The sequence below is a fragment of the Sceloporus undulatus genome, chromosome 2, assembly GCF_019175285.1.
Source record: "Sceloporus undulatus isolate JIND9_A2432 ecotype Alabama chromosome 2, SceUnd_v1.1, whole genome shotgun sequence".
NCBI classification, from domain to species: Eukaryota; Metazoa; Chordata; class Lepidosauria; order Squamata; family Phrynosomatidae; genus Sceloporus; species Sceloporus undulatus.
Genome location: NC_056523.1, coordinates 70,103,582 through 70,125,174, shown reverse-complemented (window position 1 = coordinate 70,125,174; position 21,593 = coordinate 70,103,582). Strand labels below are relative to the sequence as shown.

Sequence of the window (21,593 nt, the reverse complement as noted above, 5' to 3'; positions counted from 1 at the left end):
GTGGCTGGGCTAAAGGGAAAATCCATTATGGAATTTTTTCATAACAGTATTGCTGAGGTATTGTACAATAAATAGGGTGAGATTTCTTGATGCCCAAGATTCCAGAAAAGTAGCCATGTTTGTTTTAAGCAAAACGTAGATGTCATCCTGTCCAACATTAAAGCTAACACATTTATTATGGCATGAACTTTCTTAAGCAATATGGGTTCAAGATACATTTTTCCCCCCTCTTAATGCTATTCTACATAATAATTTTTGAGAGGGGAGAAAGGGAAAATTATACTGATAATTTCTTATTTTGCTATTAATAATACTAAAGGATGCTGCTGCACTAGACTGTTTTTAGTTGCACAAAAATTATAGGACAGATAAATGAAAAAATGCCCTTGTTGGGAATAAGTGTACAATTTTTTTTTTAATTACTAGTAAAGCTAAACAGTTTTGTATACTCATATAATTACTATGATAAATAAATATGACACTTTACGGATCACAAAAACATCAGTATTTTCAAAAGATAAACTCCTGATTATGTGAAGAATCTAAATATGGGACACAGTTATGTAAAAATGTGAGGAGTAAATTACATTTAGGAGGAATTTCCTGACAGTAAGAGCTGTTTGACAGTGGAACGCACTCCCTCAGAGTGTGGTGCAGTCTCCTCCTTTGGAGGTCTTTAAGCAGAGGCTGGATGGCCATCTATTGGGGATGCTTTGATTATGAGTTCCTGCATGGCGGGGGGTTGGACTGGATGGCCCTTGTGGTCTCTTCCAACTCTATGATTCTATGATTCTACATTATAACAGGGGCAAGCCACAGATGAGGAAGAAATCTAAGGCTATGCTTAAATAGCTGATTAATTCCATTGTTTATATTATAGGTGGAAAATGAAGAGCTAAGATATCTCATGTGGTCATCTGTTCTGTTTTATAAAGCACCTGATATGGAAGTGACAGCTTGTGTGCTACTTTCAACTAAAGCTATTTACTTCTTGTTGGATGATTCTGTGAGTCATTCTAATGAGCATCAGTTAGGTAAGATGAGAATAGGTTGATTCATGGCTTTTAATAAAATTTGTACGGTCTGATAAAGATGTTTTTTGCTCAGAACGGGGGGGGGGGGCTACAACTTTTCCTCCTCCACAGCTTATATTCCTAGCCTAGAATGTATGTTGTCATACATTGTAAAAAGATCCAAAGTTACGAAGAGAATAAACAGTGCTCACTAAAACAAATCACTTCTGATGTGTATTATGAATTTGTGGAAGCACAGAAAATGGTATTGGGTACAGAAGACTTTAAAAGACAGGGATTATCTGTTGCAGTGTTGAATAGATTATTAATATCATTTTTATAGCAGAACCACTGCTATTATGTGGCAACATGACTTGGGAACCTTATATTTTCATCATAGCATTAACACAAGAATGAGAAGTCACATCCAAGAGAGAATTGGCAGATAAGGGCAGAGTTCTTAATTCTCACATAACCCTACCCGTATGGCTGATCAAACATTCCCCCCCAAACAGAAATAAGTGGCAACAGGTCTGGAAAAGACAGTGGGGATTGCAAATGGACCACCTTTTCCTCTTTCCTGCTGATTCTCCCCATGGAGAATCATCTCTCTAGTAAAGTTTTATCTCAGCAAATAGAGGCTTGTGAGCCCTTATCAAATAGATTAACTTGTAACTTGTTCTGCCTTTAGCAGGAGCTTTTGAATTAAGTGAGAGAATATGATGATGAATTGTGACTTTCTGAGATCTGAAAACAGCTCTCAGATCTCTTGAAGCAAATAATTTTATGCCAATATTCTCTATTCAATAGGTCTTTGGAACAAAGGTCTCTTGGATTGTGAATTCAGTTCTTTCTACCTCTCTTGCTGCTTAGTTCTGAAATTGAATGATCTGCACTCAGTAAACATTGGCCTTTTTGATCAATATTTTCGACTTGCTGGTAAGTAAATAGGTGTTACTTTCCCCCTCATTTTCTATCATCTGTTTCCCTTTTAACATCATTATTTCTTGGATCAATTTATTTATTCAGTGCTGCCTATAAAGTTAAGTAAAATATACTTCATAGTGCTTTATATTTATATATTTTATAATACTGGACACTAATCCAATTGTTTTTCCTTACTACAAGTTTTCAAAATACTACTTCAGTGTTCTTTAATATAGATGTAGCCTCAGATCTGGAATCTGCTGAATATGGATTTGGCTACCAGTCCTGAGGAATAGCAAAATAAGGACTCAGCAAATGCAAATGGGAAACCATTCAGCGTCAGGGGCTTTCCCAGCAGATAATGATCACCAATTAGCAGACATTAATCTTCTTTTGCATTAGCTTCCCAGCCTGAGGCCGGCCATCACAGAACAATACACATGCAAATCACTCCTGCATTCCCAGGCTCACCTTTTCCCATTTTTTCTAGGCAAGCATTCTCTGAAGATGTCAGCCACAGATGCTGGCGAAACGTCAGGAAGAAAATCTTCTAGAACATGCCCACATAGCCCAAAAAACCCACAAAAACCTTTGGTTCTGTCTCTTTTTCAGGTCGTTCAGCGGAACATATATTAACTTGCCTCACCAGAGATAGTTACAGTACTCATGACTTTATCCAGCACCTCATGGCAGTGCTCTCACTACTGGCAAGGACACCATCACCAGAGCCAGTGGATAAGGACTTCTACTCTGAATTTGGAAAGAAAAATACAGGTAAAACAATTTAGAAACATTTCAGACATTTTATTTCTATTACATGAATGCATGTTTGTTTTTTAAATTCTTGCTCTCCTCCTGTCTACTCCCCAAGTTTGTAGGTGTACAGAAGAAAGGAACAAAATAATTTTGACTACCTTTTGACTAGGCTTGGGACAACCCCGATTCAAATCCCTGCTCGATTATGAAACTCATTAGATGATTTGGGCCAACTACTGTCTTAGTGTAGGCTCCTTCACAGCCTTAACATATTTATGTAAATATTTATAAACTGAATTTATGCCCTTTCTGGGCCCCTAAGAGAGTGTGCACAACAGCTTACAATAAACAGCCAGAGGATAGAATCATTTAAAACTTTGAACAGAGCAGAAATGTTTGCACTGCTCACCTAAAAATGAAGAAGAGTGGACCAGTCTAGCTTCCCATGGGTAGGGACTTCTAAGATCAGGCTGCTGCCAGAAAAAAAGACTGTTCAGCATTCCCACCAACATAAGTTGTCCTCATGATGGGACATATAACAGCAAATCTGAAGAAAATGTTAAACTGTGAGCAAGTTCATATCAGATATTTTTCAAATATTCTGGCCTCAATCCTTTGAGTTTTGTAGATGAGGACCAGCACCTTGAATTGAACTGGGAAACATATTGGAAGGCAATATTAGATTGGTGTAACATGACCTATAAAACATACACCAGAAGGCAATATAAAGTCTGTGTTTGCACAGAGATAGTTCAGTTTCTGTAAAATATTTAGAGGCACAGTTATGTTTCCCAGCCTAAATTCTTTGGGACAATGTACTAAATGTGATGATGTTTAGACTTTTCAAAGTGCTTTGTGTATATTATTTCAGTAATCCCTAATTTGACACTGACCTACCTTACATGCTCACATATTTGCAGGGCACTAGGGTGGAATGGTCTAAGACTAAGCGCAAATGATTTGGGTAAGGCCCCCTAACAGTTTTATGGCAGAAGTGAAATTTGAAGTGGTGACTTCCAGTTCATAGTTTAATTTCTGCAGTGCTCTGTCAGTTCTGGTTTGTGTTTATTAGGTAAAGAGGTAATTTGATAGTCCTCCTTTTGGCTTGCCCAATAAAGAGCTTCATTTTAATTTTCAGGTAAAAATATACAGTATAAAGTGCCTTAATCCTGATTTTAGTTGTTTCTTCAGTAGCAGTGTTTTACATAACAAGTGCAAAGTTTAAGTTATGCATATTTATGTTTGCAGGAAAAATGGAGAATTATGAAATGATTCATTCTAGCCGAGTGAAATTTATATATCCCAATGAAGAAGAAATTGGGGATCTTGCTTTTCTAGTAGCAGAGAAGATGAACAATGTGATTAATATCCAATCTCTGAATATACTCCTCTATGTGTTGGCATTTCAAGTCAATTCTGCAGGAGGGACTGCTCAGTCAAACAGCTCACTTCAACCTAAAACACTTATCTTAACCAGTTCAGATCTGTTTCTGTTCAATGAAGATTACATCAGTTACCCGCTACCTGAATTTGCTAAGGAACCACCAAAGAAAGACAAATATCAACTTGCAGATGGAAGAAGGATACGAGACTTAGATCGAGTGCTTATGGGCTACCAGACATACCCTCAGGCTCTCACGTTTGTGTTTGATGATATTCAGAATCAAGACCTCATGCAGAATATGACCTTTGATCACTTTGGCAACGTTCTCAGTTTCCCTAAAGAGCAGGTTACCATTGAGGGCAACAGCAGTCAAGAGGTCCTGTGGTGTGTCTTTATCCCAAGTCCAGACAGTCGTGAGAAACTGATCTCCTTGCTTGCTAGGCAGTGGGAGATTTTATGTGGCCGAGAGCTGCCTTTGGAGCTCACTGGGTAGTTTAAGCGTTTACATTTTTTAAAATGTTCAAATATTTTAGTTATTGCAGACCAAAGGAATCAGGCTGAAGATGATGAATTAAAGCACAGTATCAACTGAATAAAAACAGGGAAAGACACACTCTTCACAGGACATTGAACCTTACTTCTGTGTTACAACTACCATTTCTTGTGCAATGGAGGTTTTAATAGTACAACATACTCTGCTGAAATTATGAACTGGAATTTTCTAAACTCTATTTTTATGTAACTTTACATACTCAGAATTTCCAACTAAGCATCCAAGGCAACTGTATGGAACAAAAGGAGTCAACTTGGCATACTTTAATTTAGGGCTGTTAATTTCCACTGTGTGTTGTGTGTCTGTGTGTGTAAATATATATATATATATATATATAATATATATATCAGTCTTGCAGTTCTATACAAACTATGTGTACATAATGGTAACAAAAGCTGCTTGTGCTATGTTCAAGTGCAGTATTATTTGTACAAGATGTATTTTATTGCCTATGCTGATAATTATTTAATTATTCTTCTGATAATTTTTACATTGTCTTTTTATGATATGTCAAATAATTTTGTTTTCAAATCATGAACACGATAGCAAAATTCACCTATAACCAAAAGCTGCTTTTACATCCAGTGGACATACAGTATACAATGGTTTCAGCAAGTTAACCAATTTCTATCTACCATTGCAGACATAACACTCATCCTGGATTGATAACTGCCTTGTTGCCAGCTAATAATGGGACACTTGTAGTTCAGAGCGCTGTGTTTCTGTTGCCATCTTAATACAAATAAACTGAAATAGACACGGTTATATTACTGGCTCTGGTTGTTTTTCAGTGCATGTCCTCCAATCCCAGTGTAGGCATGTGATAAGTTTCTGTGTTATAAATCATCAGCTTTGTGTAGAACTTAAAGGGATAATTTAAAAATGCTAAAGAAAACATGTCAAATTATTAAAGTCCTGAAGCATTATCACTGATTCTTCGGTATCAACTGATTCTTTATCCATAGATTCAAACATCCACGGCTTGAAAATATATTTAAAAATATACATTCCCAAGAGCAGACCTTGATTTTGTCATAATAATAATAATAATAGGATTTATTAAATAATAATAATAATAATAATTATTATTATTATTATTATTATTATTATTATTATTATTATTATTATATGTTATTCATTATTATATAAGGGACACAATTTTACTATGCCATTGTTTTTAATGGGATTTGAGCATCCATGGATTTTGGTATCCATGGGGAAAAGGGGGGGGGGGCTGGAACCAAACCCCAGCAGATACCTAGGGGCTACTGTAAGTAGAATGGGGAAATTCAGCTCTTCAGTTCCAAATGCTTGAGACCTGGCTGATTGTTCCTTACAGTTTTCAATTGTAAGCAAATGATTCTAAAACAAATATTTCTATTCCAGTGCAAATTATGGTAGAATCCCTCACTATGTATAGCCTAATCTCAAAGCACATAAACAAGGCTGAGAGGCCTTGTGACCAAGGAAAAATAGCAATTCCCATAATGAAATCCAGCTTCAGGGTAGTCCTGGGTCATTTTGCTCAAAGTCAGGAGTGCCAGGAAAGAGAGTATTGGTGAATACTACTTGTATTACACAATAGTTTCTTCCCAATAGTTTCCCCTGCAATATCATGTTGGGTTGTATATGTTCTGTAGATCATGTATCTGACCTGCAAAATAGTTTTACATAGGATTTCAGCAGAGATTTGGATAAATGGAGAAGAACTCATCCTTCCTATATTTGGTATACTGAAATTAAACTAGCTTCCTCTTTTACCTAAAGCAAATGTCAAACTTCCATAAAATGTCTGCATTTTTAAAAAACTGGTAGGGTAAATAATCACCTCATATGTCATAGGGCAAATTGAAGAGACTGGGCACTACATTTTCCATATATAATTCATGTATGGAGCCCTGGTGGCGCAGTGGGTAAATGCCTGTACTGCAGCCACTCACTCAAAACCACAAGGTTGCGAGTTCAAGACCAGCAAAAGGGCCCAAGCTTGACTCAGGCTTGCATCCTTCCGAGGTCGCTAAAATGAGTACCCAGACTGTTGGGGGCAAATTAGCTTACTTGCTAATTAGCTTACTTGCTGTTCACCGCTATGATCTTTGGAATAGCGGTATATAAATAAAACAAATTATTATTATTAATTATTATGTAATATTAGGTTTCTTTTTTATTATAAAAGAATATTAGGTCTGTCTGATTTCAAAATGAGAGGTGGTTTCTTGTTAGTATAGATATTTATAGGGTAGTTTTGTTTGCATTAGTAGCAAGGGCTATGTTTAATAAGATGCTTAATTATTTGGCATTTCTGAAATTTTATGTTAATTTGTTTGGAATAACTGTTAATACACATACTTATATGGAGAAATTTTTGTTATTGGCTACAAACAATAGAATTTGGCTGCAGTGGATTTATTATTTTCACTGATTTGCAAATAGTTGAAAGGATCACTTCTCTCCCAAAGTCACAAAGAATGAAGAACTGTTCTGGATGTGGTCAATTGAAAATCTTCTCTTAAGCAAAAATTTGACTCTTTTGCTGTCCTAAGCACATTTTAGATGTTTATTGGCTCAAGAACTGAAAAAAATCACGTGCAGAAACACACAATGCAAAACAAGGAAATATCTTTCCCGAGAAGGCTTTTCAAAAAACTAACAGGGTTGAGCTATAATTTTGTTGGTTCATTGTTCTTAATTATGCCCTTCTGCCTCAGATAACTTAGGCAACCAACTTAATGAACAAAATAGATAAACATGTTTCTTTCTGAGATTTCAAATTGGGATGTTTTTCTTTCTTTTTTTAATTGTCCCTTGGAATTTGTAGACCTCAGAAAACCCACACAGAAAAATTTATATTTTACAGTATACCATAAGTCTTGGCAGTTTTTAGTTTTTTTCAAGGCTGCATAAACACAAGATTTCAATTGCAGGAAACTGCCTAAGCTGAATGAGGATTGTAAATGCTTCATAAAAGAATTGCTGTGTGGCTCGGCACTTTCACCATGCATTTGAAAAATAAAAGAGATTTTATGTGGAGGAAAGAGAATACCAGGATCCAACAAAAACTTATATGCAAGCATGGGAGAGAAAAGCATATGAAGCCAGAGTTTTGCATCTATTTTATTTTATTTTATTTTATTGCTACTACAGTTTCTGCTGCTAAAGAGAGAACCACTGTTAACTGAAAAGCAGCTTATCTCTTTGGCAGTGAGGTTTGTGGCAGCACTGGCAAACAACTGTCCACTTGTATGTGGAAAGTGAAATGTTGGCTCTTCTATATTTTCTGGAGACCTCAGTATCTCCCTTGTACCTAGTCTGCTTGGTAGAGAACCATTAGAAATAAATTAATGGAACTACAGAAGCACAGTGACAGATTAGGACTTCGGTGAAACATTGCCCAAGTAATGCAAAACCTTGTGTTAATGTCTACTGTCTACTAGACAGAAGCATGTATTAACACTGATAACTATTGTTTTTGTGGGTTTTTTTATGCTATGTGGTCATGTTCTGCAAAGGTTTATTCCTGACGTTTTGCCTGCATCTGTGCATCAGAGAAGATGCTAGCCACAGATGCTGGTGAAACGTCAGGAATAAACTCTTCCAGAACATGACCACATAGCATGAAAAACCAACAAAAAACTATGGATGCCGACCCTGAAAGTCTTCAACTTCACGCTGATAACTGTTTCTTGTGATGCTGGCTCTACAGAGCAGTACTGGCTTGCCATACAAATGTGCTTTGCTGATTTGCACAGATCTTCCAACTATGAATCATAGAATTGGAAGAACCTTCAAGTCACCATATCTATCCATTATCAAAAGCTTGGATTGAGCTAGGAATACATATATAGCATATTTACAGTCCATGAAATTTGGGTGAGAAATCTGTGGCCCACCAGATGCTTATGAACTAAGAGTCCCATTTTCCCTGTCCAAAGAAAACGTATGAGAATTTGTTCCTTGCTGTGTTGCTTGAGTGCTACAGTGGAGGGAATGTGGGAAATAAAACATCATCATGGTTTTTCATTATTGTTTCTGTGGACAGCAGGTCCACGTGTTTATACCATCAACTGCTTCTGAAGTCCAGACTGTCATTTCAAAGATCATTCAGGATGTAGGTGGTACTGTTCAAAAAGAAACATGTTCATTCAAAATCGTCTATGGAAGTTTGGCGGGGAGGTGGGGTTATTCTTTCCTGTTATATTCATGCTGTGTGCCTCTGCCTGGATAGTTTAAACATACTATTATTTTACTTACTAATTGTCTTCTAAAAATATAATTTCCTTCTACGATGAAACAATCTGAACCCTTGTTGAAAGAGATGAAATACCCAAAAAATTTATGGTATTTTTAAGGATGGATTGTTACGTGTGCATTTGTGGTGCTTTTGGCAACAAAGACTGTAGCAAAGTGGGCCCAAGAGTAACATTTTTATTATTCCAGAGAGAGCATTGGGAGGGAGGGATCACTGGCATGCCCCTAGCATATCCTGAAAATAAAGCGTTTCGATGGAATACTCTTGTAATAGTATTTTAATAAGGATTTCTTCACATCTCAGTGAAATAACCACTTTTGAAATATTGTATGTAATTTGCTCTTATAGTTCAAACAGTGAGCAACTGTTAACCTATAGTAAAACCACAAGTAAATGCCAGAAAGAAAAAGAACTACCAAAGCAATCCCCTAAAACAATTTAATGACACTGTATGAATTTGCCGTCTGGGTCAATATCAATTCCAGTTCACCCGCCAGCTTTACTTCACAGTTAAATATATATGATTAAAATACCATGCCAGTGAAAAATAAAGGATTTCCTTCCATCTGTTTTGAACTGATACGAGAGAGGAAATCTCTCGATGTTCCTGTTTTGAGTAACTCCTCCACACACACACTTTTCTTTCTGAGGGTCATTTTTATTACCTCTCTGCTTTTTCCTTTTAACGGATCTGCTGACAGTTCAGGCTTAGTCAAAGTGAGCCTGCTTTTGCATAGTTTGGAATAAGAAATTCACAGCATGCAATATGCTTTTTTCTCTGTCTTGGTTTCACTTCTGAGTTTCTTGGAACTGGTTCCTAGTAGGCGGTGTTATCTTACATAAACAGCATCTGCATCCTTCACATCTCTTTAAGCTGAGATGTCTCCTCAGCAGAGGTGCATGACAATGAGAGCTCTTGGCTTACAATTTTTCATCTTTGCAGCATACTTCATGTCTCCAGCTGAAGGCCAACAGGTAAGCGGAACAATTTTCTTGAGTGTTGAAAGCCGCAGTGATATATGAAACTGTACATACATATACAGGAAACTTGGAAGTATGCTCCATCGAACTCACTGGGGATGTTTGCTTTCTTCTCAATGAACATGGTGTTGGCCAGCATGTTAAATACAATCAGCATGTTTCAAATAGCTATTAGGCCACTTTGGAATTTTATTTACGTTTTGAAATCATTAACATGAGGATAGTCAGGCATTATGGATGCTGTCTAACTGGGGGCGTTTTATGGATGTTTAGGGCTGTAATGTTTACTCAATGGATAAGATTAATCAGTTATGTAGTTTTGATCTCAAAATGCCCCATCCTGTTGACAATTTGTTTAGAATATCATGGGGGGGGGGGGGGTTGTACAGGTTGAGTCTCCCTTATCTGAAATGCTTGGGACTAGAAATGTTTTGGATTTCAGAATTTTTTTGGATTTTGGTATTTGCTGGGCTGATATCAATGATCAGATTGTAATCCTGAGGACAGGGAACCATCTAATTAAAAGTTGTATGTACAGCACTGTGTAAATTTACAACACTATATAAATAAAGCTCAATAATAATAATAATAATAATAATAATAATAATAATAATAATATCCACCCGTGGATATCAAAATCTATGCATGCTCAAGCCCCATTAAATACAATAGTATAATAAAGTGATTTTTATTACATTTACATAAAATGATGTAAAATGGTTTGCTTTTTGGAATTTACATTCCAAATATAAAAATATCCTTATATAAAATGGTTTGCTTTTCAGAATCTATATTTTTTTGAATATTTTCAAGCTGTGGATGATTGAATCTGTTGATAAGGAATCTGTGGATATGGGGGGCTGAATGCATTTGCATATACGAAATGAGATGGGACCAAAGTCTGAACATGAGATTAGTTTATGTTTCATATACACCTTATACACATAGCCTAAAAGTAACTTTATGTACAATATTTTTAATGATTTTGTGCATAAAACAAAGTTTATGTAAACAGAACCCTCAGATAGTAAAGTTATCAATATCTCAGTCGTGCATGTAGTTAATTTTGGAGGATTTTGGATTTCAGAATTCCTAATAAGGGAGTCTCAAGGTGGCACTGTCTTAAAGAGGCATCTCTTCCTCATTCATTGGAGAGAAGGCACTTTGCAGATGCTGTGTGATGGCACACATCTATATCACTCATTAAGGATAGGCAGACTTGAGGCTTGCAGGCTCTCTCTTAAGGAGGACAAGAATCCTGAGTTCTAATAACAGGAGCTTAGTGCAAAAGATATGTTATTAGAATGAAAGAATTCAGAACCCAGTAATGTGTATTGAGTACTAGAAATGAAGGGAGCATATAGGCCATTCATAACAAAACTTCAGTCTTGCTTATCCCAAGCTTTTTTCTTTTCTGAAATATGATTTGGGGGTGAGGGACTCCTTTTGTTGCTACCATATTTTTTAAAATTGGTTTGCCAATTTACTCCAAATTACTGAGAGATCTGTCACTGGATCCAGACCTACCTTCTGCCACCCACTGTATGCTTTTCTATGTCTTCATGTCTATATTAAATTTGCACATCCAGTTGACCCTCTGTTTTTGCGGGGGATCTGTTCCAGACTCCCCCCCCCCCTGTGAAAATGGAGAGTCACAAGTATTCAAGTCCCATAGGCTTGAATGGGGCATGGCCCTGCGAGCACACCCCATTGATTATAATGGAGGTTGCCCCTCCGCACATATTTAAGAATACAGATCCCAACTTCGTAAGAAAGAAGGGGCAACTGTGGATGTGTAAAAATGATAAATGGTTTAAAATTTGGTTAATAGTTACTGCCCAAGATCCTCTACACGTTTAATGTAGTGTAAATACACTAACATGTATTCCATCATAATAATGAACTCCATAATCTACCATAATAACATTCCCCAAAACACACCTCAGACTAGCTATTAATTAGAGATAACTTATTAAAAGTACACTAGTTTAAAATCTGTTAGTGTTTGTCAATAATAATGACTTTGTGTTATTGTGTACCTTCAAGTCATTTCTGATTTATGATGACACAAAGGGTTATCACAGGTATAAAGTCGAAGGCTTTCATGGCCGGCATCCATAGTTTTTTGTGGGTTTTTCGGGCTATGTGGCCATGTTCCAGAAAAGTTTCTTCCCGACTGGCGAAACGTCAGGAAGAAACTTTTCTGGAACATGGCCACATAGCCCGAAAAACCCACAAAAAACTATAGGTTATCACAGGGGTTTCTTGGTAGGATTTGTTCCGAGGGGGTTGACTTTGCCACCTTCTGAGGCAGAGAGTGTGTGACTGGCCTGAAGTCACCAGTGGGATTCTGTGGCTGAGTGGGGATTCAAACTCTGGGCTCTAGAGTCATAGTCCAATGGTCAAACCACTGCATACTCAATTCAAATAAGGAGTCTACAAATTCATGAAGGATAGATGGGTCAAATCCAACATTATCTAAATACATCTCCATACAACTGAAGGAGATGTCCATTCCCATGCTCCTCCTTCAGTCCCCCCCCCACCCATGATAAAGAGTCCTCCAGTCTTGAGGAGCAGATCTGGGAGGGGTGGGTAGTAATCAGTGCATCCACTGAATCTCTTCTGCTGATAGTAGGACACCACTAAATACAAATATTGTGAAGAATTATGTTGGAAATGCTTATTTTCTAGTCTGTTTATTGCCTCAAGTTAAGAATCAATGTCGGAGAGCAGATGACTGAAAAATTATCATTGGACAATGGCAGAGATACATGAATCTGATTGATATAGTGGGGGTTGTGTATACATGCTACATGCCTATAGGACAGGATTCAACAGTGGAGGTCTGTTGGTGGAGCTAGGAAGGGACAATTCTCCCACAGTCTCTTGGGCACCCCCAAAATAGTTTGAGGGGGCAAGAAAGCTTTCTAGAGCAGGTTTTAGGCACCACGATGAACGTAACAAGAAGAAAGTTTCAAAAATTACACTTGTGGAGTTTAGATTCTGGCCATGTTTTTATTTCATGGGGATTGTATGTTTGTGATCTCTATATATCCCATTTACCATATTTAAAATGATTAATATTGTTAATAATAATAATAATAATAATAATAATAATAGTCTTGTGAAAAAGGTGGGATATAAATAAATATAGTAATTTATCTTAAACATGCCTTGTTTCATTTCATTGAATCCCAATTTGAGAGAAAGGTGGGATATAAATCCCATTTCAAAACATTTTTTAAAGATTACAATTAAAAACATACAATAAATTAAATTATTAATCATATTAAAAACATACACATTTACTAAAGATTTTTAAACAATACAATTTAAAACAATACAGCTCCTACAGACATGTATTTAAAATCATTCCATTCCAAAAGCATTTCTGAATAAAAGTCAATTTTTAAAAGGTAAATGATACAATTTAAAATAATAAAGCCTTCCTTTCTAAAAGCCTGTCTGAATAATAATAAAAAAGTATTTACCCTCCTGGGAAAAGGCAGCAAGAAAGGGCCCACATTAAGCTCCCCAGGAAGGTCATTGCAAGGTCTAGGGAACAGAAGGCCCTCTCGTGTCCTTCCCAACCACCTCCGTGAAAGTGGTGGGGCTGAGAGAAAGGCCTCTCCTCATAGGCTGGGCAGGTTCGTATGAAAGACTACACGAACGACTGTATTTCCCTACATGAACCTGCTAGTCTTAAGATGCTCGGGAGAAGGCTTTCTCATAATCCTGCCACCAGCCCAGGTCCAGTTGATGGGGACACAGGAGAGAGCTTTGTCAATGGCTGCTATTCCTACAGATTGAGTATCTCTTATCCAGAATTCCAAAATCTGAAATACTCCCAAATAATCCACATGGCTGGATGAGATCGTGACACCTTTGCTTTTTGACAGTTCAATGTACACCCACTTTGCTTCATGAACAAAACTATGGTCCCAAGCATTTTGGATAAATCTGTGTCTGGAATTCTCTTCCATGGAAGGCTAGGGTGGCCCCCTCTCTGCTCTCCTTTCACTAGCAGGCAAAGACCTTGTTGAAGTATGGCTTTTAATGAATAATTTCTTGTAGCAAGCCTTCTTTGGAGAGCAGGTGGGTAATGTAGTTTTAACATTTGTATGGTTTCAATCTAATGATTTGTAATTTTGTTTTAATTTTGTTGTTATGTTTGTTTGTTTTTTACTAATTTTGTTATATTGTTTGTGAACCACCTTGGGTTTGAGAACCACCTTTCTCCCACACCAGGAGAAAGGCAGCATATAAAGGCAATAAATCAATGATAAATATGGACAGGACCTATCAAATGAAACACAAAAATCTGTCCAGGATTTAGGGACAATAAATAAATAATAAATATAGACAGGCTCATATTAAATGAACTACAAAGATTTGACCTTGATCTTGCACCTTATAACACAGTTATAAAACTCTGTGCCATTAAGGATCCTCATCAGTGCTTCCAGTCACATGGACTTCTGCAACTTCCTTCTGCCAAATGCAGTTAGAGCTCCTTTCCAAACCTTCCCATCAACAAAGGGAAGGTTGAGAGTGGGGGATAGTGAGTTTACAGCACAAGTCCCGGTTCCTTCTATATACTTCTTAAAAATAATACTTGAATAGGATTATAGGTCCAATGCTGAATTGGTAAAACAATATTCATGTTCTCAGATGTGCTTTGCTGACACAGTGAAAACACGAGAGAGAGCCTTCTCAGTGGTTGCTCCCCCCCCCCCCTTTGGAACTCTCTTCCTCAGAAAGCTAGGCTGAACCCCTCCCTACTTTTCTTTTGTCAGCAGGAAGAAACCTTTTTGTTCAAGCAGGCTTTTAACTTATAATCATTGTCAGGGAGGCTTTTATAGGGGATGGGTGTTTTATTCATGTTTTTTAACTTCTGTATTTTATGTAATTTTATATTGTTTTATTGAAATGATTTTAATTGTTTTTAAAATTTTGATTGTAAAGTTTTTAATTGTTTTTATATGTGAGCTGCCTTGGGTCCCTTTGCAGGAGAAAGGCAGCAAGTAAATAAATAAATAAATAAATAAATGACTATCCCAGGAAATAGGTGTACTAAGCACCCTCCGTTCAAGGTAAATTTGTCTAGTGGTTATAGTATTTGTTCCTGTATTTCTCAGGGTTTTTAAAAATAGACTATTGATGTTTCTGTTGTTTTGGACAATTTTATGGCATTTCCCAGCACTTGCAACAACATTTTATTATTCCCATGTGGGCTTCTTTTCAATTGTGAGAACATAAAAATATCCTCCTTTTTTTCTCCAGAATAAAATAATCTCCTTCATTTCTCACTTTATTTTTTTTTGTTCTAATATATCCACTTTTGCACTATAAAGCTATACTGCTTTAAATCAGATAAGAAAATTTGTCATTCAACAATAGTACCATCTTAGCAAGCCATGCCCAAAGTTTGCAAAACCATTGGAAGAGCTCTAGTGTAGATCCAAAAACTTGGCACGAACAGCCTTGCAAAAGCATGGAACAAGAGGAGACAAAGGATTAACAAGCAGCAAAATTCAACAAGAACTCAAACTTCTAAGACGAACAGGTTTATTTGAGGATGAACCTTTGTGCATTACTATCCACTTGAATCAATCCACTGACATCAAATCGCTTCCATCAATACATTTGAAGAAATGGATTAAAGTCATGGTAAAATAAATCAGCTAGTCCTAAAGATGCCACTAGCTTCCTACACACAGAGAGAGAAAGATCCCTTTGTATGCTTCCTTAGATCAGCCAGCATGATATAGTGGTTTGAGCACTGGACTACAACTCTGGAGACCAGGGTTTGATTTCCCCACTCAGCCACTGGGTGACTTTGGGTGAGTCAGGTGGTCTCACCCCTAGAAAACCCTGCGATAGGTTCACCTTAGGGTTGCCATAAGCCAAAAATAACTTGAAGGCACACAACAAAAAGAAGACCAATTGCTCTCATTATTTGGTTAAGAACTGTTTGGTGGGTGGGTATGTTGTATGCCTTTAAATCATTTCCAAATTTATGGTCTGTTGTCAGCATGCAGTTGTTCTCTAGTTGTTAAATGTTCCAGTCTCTGCAGCTCCTCCTTTTCTCTACTTTGTTCCCCCATGGAAGATCTGTTAGCAGTTAGCTCTGTGTCTGGCTGTTCAGAAACTGTGATGCCTTCCTGGCCATCTGCTTTACTAGCATGTCATTCTGTCTCACTCTTTTGCCCTTCTGCCTCATCTTGCCCCTGTGCCTCAATATCTTAGTCTGAGTCCTGGGGACGTGAAACAATACAGCATGGCATACTGGTTTCAGTTAGAATGTACTGGGATAGGTCATGATGCCTGCATCTGTCTTTCTGACCACTTTTTATAAATTCAAAACAGAAGCTTTAGCAGGAAATTTGTCTACATAAAATCATGAGTGGTTCCTTACTATTAATGTCACTTGCTTCTGTATATCCCCCCATTTTGCTTAATTTCTGGATTGGGGGTGGGAATTTAGCACTGTGGTCAAAAACCAGGTGAGTCTAATTGATTTCTTTTTATCATAGAATGAATTGCACCAACATGTATTTCCTTTCTGTTTTCTAGATAAAGTCTATGCGATGCGACCGGAAAGTTAAGTTTATGCAGAAAACACCTTGTACCTCTTGCATGTTAGCGGACAAGGTGCCGTGCCCAACTGGCTGGCAAAAACCACTCCAGCATAAAGAGAAGTGCAGGTATGCCTTCTTTTTTGATATTAAGGTCCCCACTCCCATTTCAGGTTGAAATGTTGATGTTTTCAGCTTTAGGACTAAAAAAAAAAGTGGGTAGGTTTATGCAGATAGGGAAGGGAGGCTTGTATCTAAATGGCTAAGTTTATCAAGATGAGGTAGCAGAGCTTCAATCTCAATTCCTAATGATGCCATTTAGTGTATCCATTATTCTCTTCAGTATAGACAGTACGGGTGTTTATTAATATAGGAAAACATGAAATATTTCATCTGGCTGTGCTGTGGGGCGGGGGGAGCATTTATTTCTGCCTCTAAGTGGTCCAGTCTTCACTGTTAGATATGACGGAGTTTGGAAAAACTACATTTTTGAACTATAACTAGTTCGACAGCTGGGCCAAAACTAAAAATGAATTTCAATAAGTATAAATGTAAGGTATTACATCCTGGCAGGAAAAATGAAATGCACAAACTTAGGATGTGTGACACCTGGCTTGAAAGCAGTACATGCATATCTAGGGGGTTTAAGTAGACCACAAGCTAAACATGAGTCAACAGTGTGATGCAGCAGCCAAAAAATCCAGTGCAATTCTGGGCTGCATCATCAGGATTATAGTGTTCAGATCAAGTGACGTAACAGTGCCATTGTATTCAGATCTCATCTGAAATGCTGTGTCCACTTCTGGGCACCACAGTTCAAGGAGGATATTGGCAAGTAGGTACATGGTCAAAGAAGGGCAACCAGGTCTGGAAATCAACCCTTATGAGGAAAAATTTAGGGAGCAGGTTATGTTTATCTTGGAGAAAACAGGACTGAGAGGTGGCATGGTTTGTTGTTCTTCTTCTTGTATGCTTTCAAGTCATTTCTGTCATGTAGCAACCATAAATTGAACCTTTCATGGGGTTTTCTTGGCAAGATTTGTTCAGAGGAGGGTTGTCATTGCCTTCCCTTGAGGCTGAGAGCATGTAACTTGCCCAAGGTCACCAGTAGGTTTCATGGCCGAGCTGGGAATCGAATCCTGGTCTCCAGAATCCTAGTCCAGCACTCAAACCTCTATACATGCTGGCTTACAGTGACATGATAGTCATCTTTAAATATCTGAAGATCTAGATTACAAGAAATTACATGAAAGGAGATTCCATCTAAACATTAAGAAGAACCTTTTTTATTATGAAAGGTGTTCAAAAATTGAACAGAATGCTTCAGAGGATGTTGGACTCTCTATCTTTGGAGGTCTTTTGAAGTTGAATGGGCATCTTTCAACTGTGCTTTCGTTGTTTGTTCCTGCATGGCAGCGGGACTAGAATAGATGGGGCCTGTGGTCCCTTCTAGGTCTAAGATTCTATGAATACACACACATGAGGACTGGACCATCCAATGGCCAAGCTCTGTGTATCTGTAAATAGTGAATTTAATAATATATTTTAAAAAAGACACACAATATGAAATCACTAAAATACAGCCAAGTCAGAATGAATCTAGTGATGTTTAAGTTTAATGTTGATTATTTATTTTTTTTAAATTCCATTTCTTTTGCACTGTTAATTGCATGTTAATTGCAGACTGTGCTGGCTCCACAGCTCCAATCCTTGAGCTCCTCTCTCTCACCTTACCCTTTTACCCTTAAGATCCTTCCATGGATCTCAGACTTCAAGGGAACCACTACATTGGACAAGTGGCCATGTTGATCAGTGGAGTCAGTGTGGGAAAGTGTGGTCAATTTTCCTTGTTAATTATTAAATCAAAACATCCAAATACAGATGTAAAAAATAAGAAGTAAAGATTTATCATGTAAGATAAAATGTTTGGCTGGTTGACTACACCATACACAGTAACACCTCAGCTTCAAACAAAATGACAATTTTCCTTGAATTCTCTCCACAATCTCTGCATCCCCAAACCCTGTTTAGATCTCTTCCATCCCCTTCTTCCTAACTGGCCCTATCTATTCATTCTACAAGTCTCTAGGGCTCTTGGCACACTATGAGAAATAAAACAACTGAACACTACCTTAACTGCCATGACCTGATGCTATGGAATGCTGGGATTTGCAGTTTTGTGAAATATTTAACCTTCCATGTCAGAGAGTTCTGGTACCATAACAAAATCAGCTCCAGCTGAAAGTTGCTGATGGTGATAGTGCAAGGTTGAGTCTCCCTTATGTGGAATTCCAAAATTAACTTTTCCAAGCCCTAGGTTGGAGTACATTGTTGCTTTTATGATCATTGACCTAAAGTATGTTTTTAAAAATTTCAGATACATAGTAAAACTGGATGAGAATATTCTTTCACTAGAAGGTTGCAATCTTGTGTGTATAAAAGAAACTGAAGAGAAACAATGCTGTCCTGGATTCTGGGGTTTTGAATGCTATGGTAAGTTTTAAATCCAGTGCAGAAGAGTGTTAGGGAGGAGAAGAGAGAAACTGGGATGTTTTAAAAGCAGCTGAAAAAGTAGGACAGCAGAGGATTAATCAGGATTGTCCCTGACAGATGAAGGCCCCATTCCCACTGGGCTATAAAGCAAAGAATCTTGCTGCGAGTCAGACTTGGAGTTCCCGAGTCATATTTGAATCGCATCCATAGTTCCCATTACAAAAGGGAGCAAACAGACTCGGTTTTTCTTGACCCATGTTCTCGTTCCCATTGATATTTCTGCGTTGTAGTTTGTCACGGACTTTTTTGTTCCCCATTCCCATTGCCTGTCTGGAACCAGTTTTTCCTTTTTAAGCTGTCAATCAAGTGCTTAGGTGATTAGACATCACAATGACGTCAGTTGCTTCGATGCATTTTGACGCGGGCTATTTTTGTTCCTTGTTCCCATTTGCATCTTTGGAAACGATTTTCCTTAAATAAGGATCAAACGCAAGTTCAAATGGGAATGATGTCCCTATAATCCAGTTCTTGATTCGTTTTATAGCTCAATGGGAATGGGGCCCAGGACAGTTAGTGGATATGTTGCAGTCCTTACCAAGCACAGGTTGAAAGAGAAATATAAAACATTGGCCCCTTTGATTGGCAGCAAGTAGCATGAAAACTGGGGGAGTCAGACTGCCTGGTCAGAAAAAGAGCACTAGCACTAAACATGCTCGCACCATTCCTTGATTTGCACACATATGCTAACTAAACTACAGTCTAGGTCCTCCCCTTATGATGGGGATGGGCAGCTGTGAAAGATTGCATTATGCCTGCAGGAAACCTTGGAGGGCTGCATCCCCACTGAACCTGCTCTCACAAAATGTGCACATGTGGTGTTCCAAAACAGTCTCTAGGGCAAATCGGGGCAGGTTTCTTAGGCCATTTTGAGGCATATATGGATATATATAGCAAAATATTCTTTTGATCTGTAGGGAGGTCCAGGGGGCTCCAACTATGATAGAAGTGTCCTCCGCATACCCAAGAAATCATTTTTAGACATTTCAGTTAGGGCCCCTGGGGTGCCCAGGGGTCCTAATGCAGACCTGGGGTCCACATGCAACCTTTGGGGTGTAATTTGCCGACCCCTGGCCTAAAATGATAAATACCCCCAAGCACTAGCCCCACACACAGTATTTGGGGTGAGAATAACTCTTTCAGATACTGTATCTTCAACTTGACATGCTTTAGAGTCTCAACAGATCATAATACGACCTTGCTTCTCCTCCTTCCCCCGCTTCCTGCTTTTCCACTCCTGTTAAGACCCAGTTTTGGTATGTCTGCCATGGCCACAAGTAGTTTTGAAGAATCCGCGTTTTGTGCCTTGTATTGTTTTGTTGGCAGTTACTTGTTGGATGATTCTCAAGCACTAGCCCCACACACTTTCTCAGAGATTCTGTTATAACTTTTCCATAACCTGAGTGATGGATGCACACTATTTCTGTGCACAAAAGACAACTGAGCCCACATTGTTTGTGTAAATTAAAGTAGGCAACACCACTGATTTAAAAGTCAGTTGTTTTAACAGAAGAGAGTTTATATAGCAAATTTAAAAATAAAGGATGACAAGAAATATTGATATTGATTTTATTCTTCTAGACACCTGTGAGTTATTTTTCTTTCTCTTTCTTTCTCTGTTGGCAGAATGCCCTGGTAGTTCTCAAAATATATGCAATGGTCATGGGGTGTGTTTAGATGGCATGGCACAGAACGGAACTTGCATCTGTGAGGTAAGGTGGCTTACTGACAATCCACAACATCTTGCCATGTAATATTGCTGTAAACTCAGCAAAGTCTTCTGTATAAGATCTGCACTGTTGACTTCACAAAGTAGAAAAGAACATAGCTAAGGCAAATATAAGAATGTACTTCAAAAGGCTTCACCTGATAGATGGGCAAGTAATGGACATTTTGGCAAAGATACAAAGCTGCAAAATCTTGCAGATCAAAGGCTCTCTTTAAATTTGCCAGGCCTTCCTGATTTTAAAGGGGCTATCTTTACTGTAGACCATCAGTAGCTGGTCCTCCAGAAAAAAAATGTCTCCATCGAATGAACACTACAGCTGCTTAGAATTCCTGCATGAGCACAGCCGTTCCATATTGTCTTTATTGGACATTTGACTTCCTCACAGCTAGGTTGCATTTCCTTCCTGTTATTCAGCTAAAAAAAGTTGCCTTTGAGAAAAGAAATGTCAAAGCACACTAACTAGAGCTGGTAGTCAAGGTCTGCTGTCCCAGCCCAGGATTTCCTCTGCCCCATCTCGGATTCGCCCCTTTTCACTTGCTGCCCCTCACTCCTGGAACCTTCTTCCCCCACGAGCAAGAGCCATCACTTCCTTAACCAGCTTCAAAACAGAGCTGAAGACCATCCTGTTCAGAGAAGCGTTCCCAGGCATTGCATAATTGTCACTTGCTATTTGATGTTCTTTTGTTGTCTGTTTTATTGAATCATTTCCCGTATTGCTATGTATTTTATATGTATTATCTTACTAGACAGGCCCTTTCCCCACCACCACTCCCTTCTCCTTCTGTGTCGTGTCTTTTTAGATTGTAGCCTGAGGGCAGGGAACCGTCCAATTAAAAAGATTGTATGTACAGCGCTGTGTAAATTTACAGC

At 38.0% G+C, this 21,593-nt stretch overlaps 2 protein-coding genes across 5 annotated transcripts in view; both read left to right on the top strand.

The window, feature by feature from the left end:
• The window catches only part of NISCH (nischarin), a 43,779-nt gene extending 38,381 nt beyond the window's left edge, over positions 1–5,398 (top strand). Inside the window, 5 exon segments of the mRNA XM_042448906.1 lie at positions 1–57; positions 881–1,034; positions 1,824–1,952; positions 2,553–2,714; positions 3,945–5,398. Coding sequence (XP_042304840.1) covers positions 1–57; positions 881–1,034; positions 1,824–1,952; positions 2,553–2,714; positions 3,945–4,573 — 1,131 coding nt within the window. The 3' untranslated portion in view covers positions 4,574–5,398.
• Positions 5,399–9,538: 4,140 nt separating this feature from the next.
• STAB1 (stabilin 1) overlaps positions 9,539–21,593 on the top strand; it is a 138,617-nt gene continuing 126,562 nt past the window's right edge. The window contains exons 1-4 of one of the 4 annotated variants that reach the window (XM_042453974.1): positions 9,539–9,857; positions 16,443–16,573; positions 18,822–18,937; positions 20,621–20,706. In XM_042453974.1, coding sequence (XP_042309908.1) covers positions 9,762–9,857; positions 16,443–16,573; positions 18,822–18,937; positions 20,621–20,706 — 429 coding nt within the window. In that variant the 5' untranslated portion in view covers positions 9,539–9,761. The remainder of the gene's footprint in view (positions 9,858–16,442; positions 16,574–18,821; positions 18,938–20,620; positions 20,707–21,593) is intronic. The other 3 variants (XM_042453972.1, XM_042453971.1, XM_042453973.1) reach the window with 3 other exon arrangements.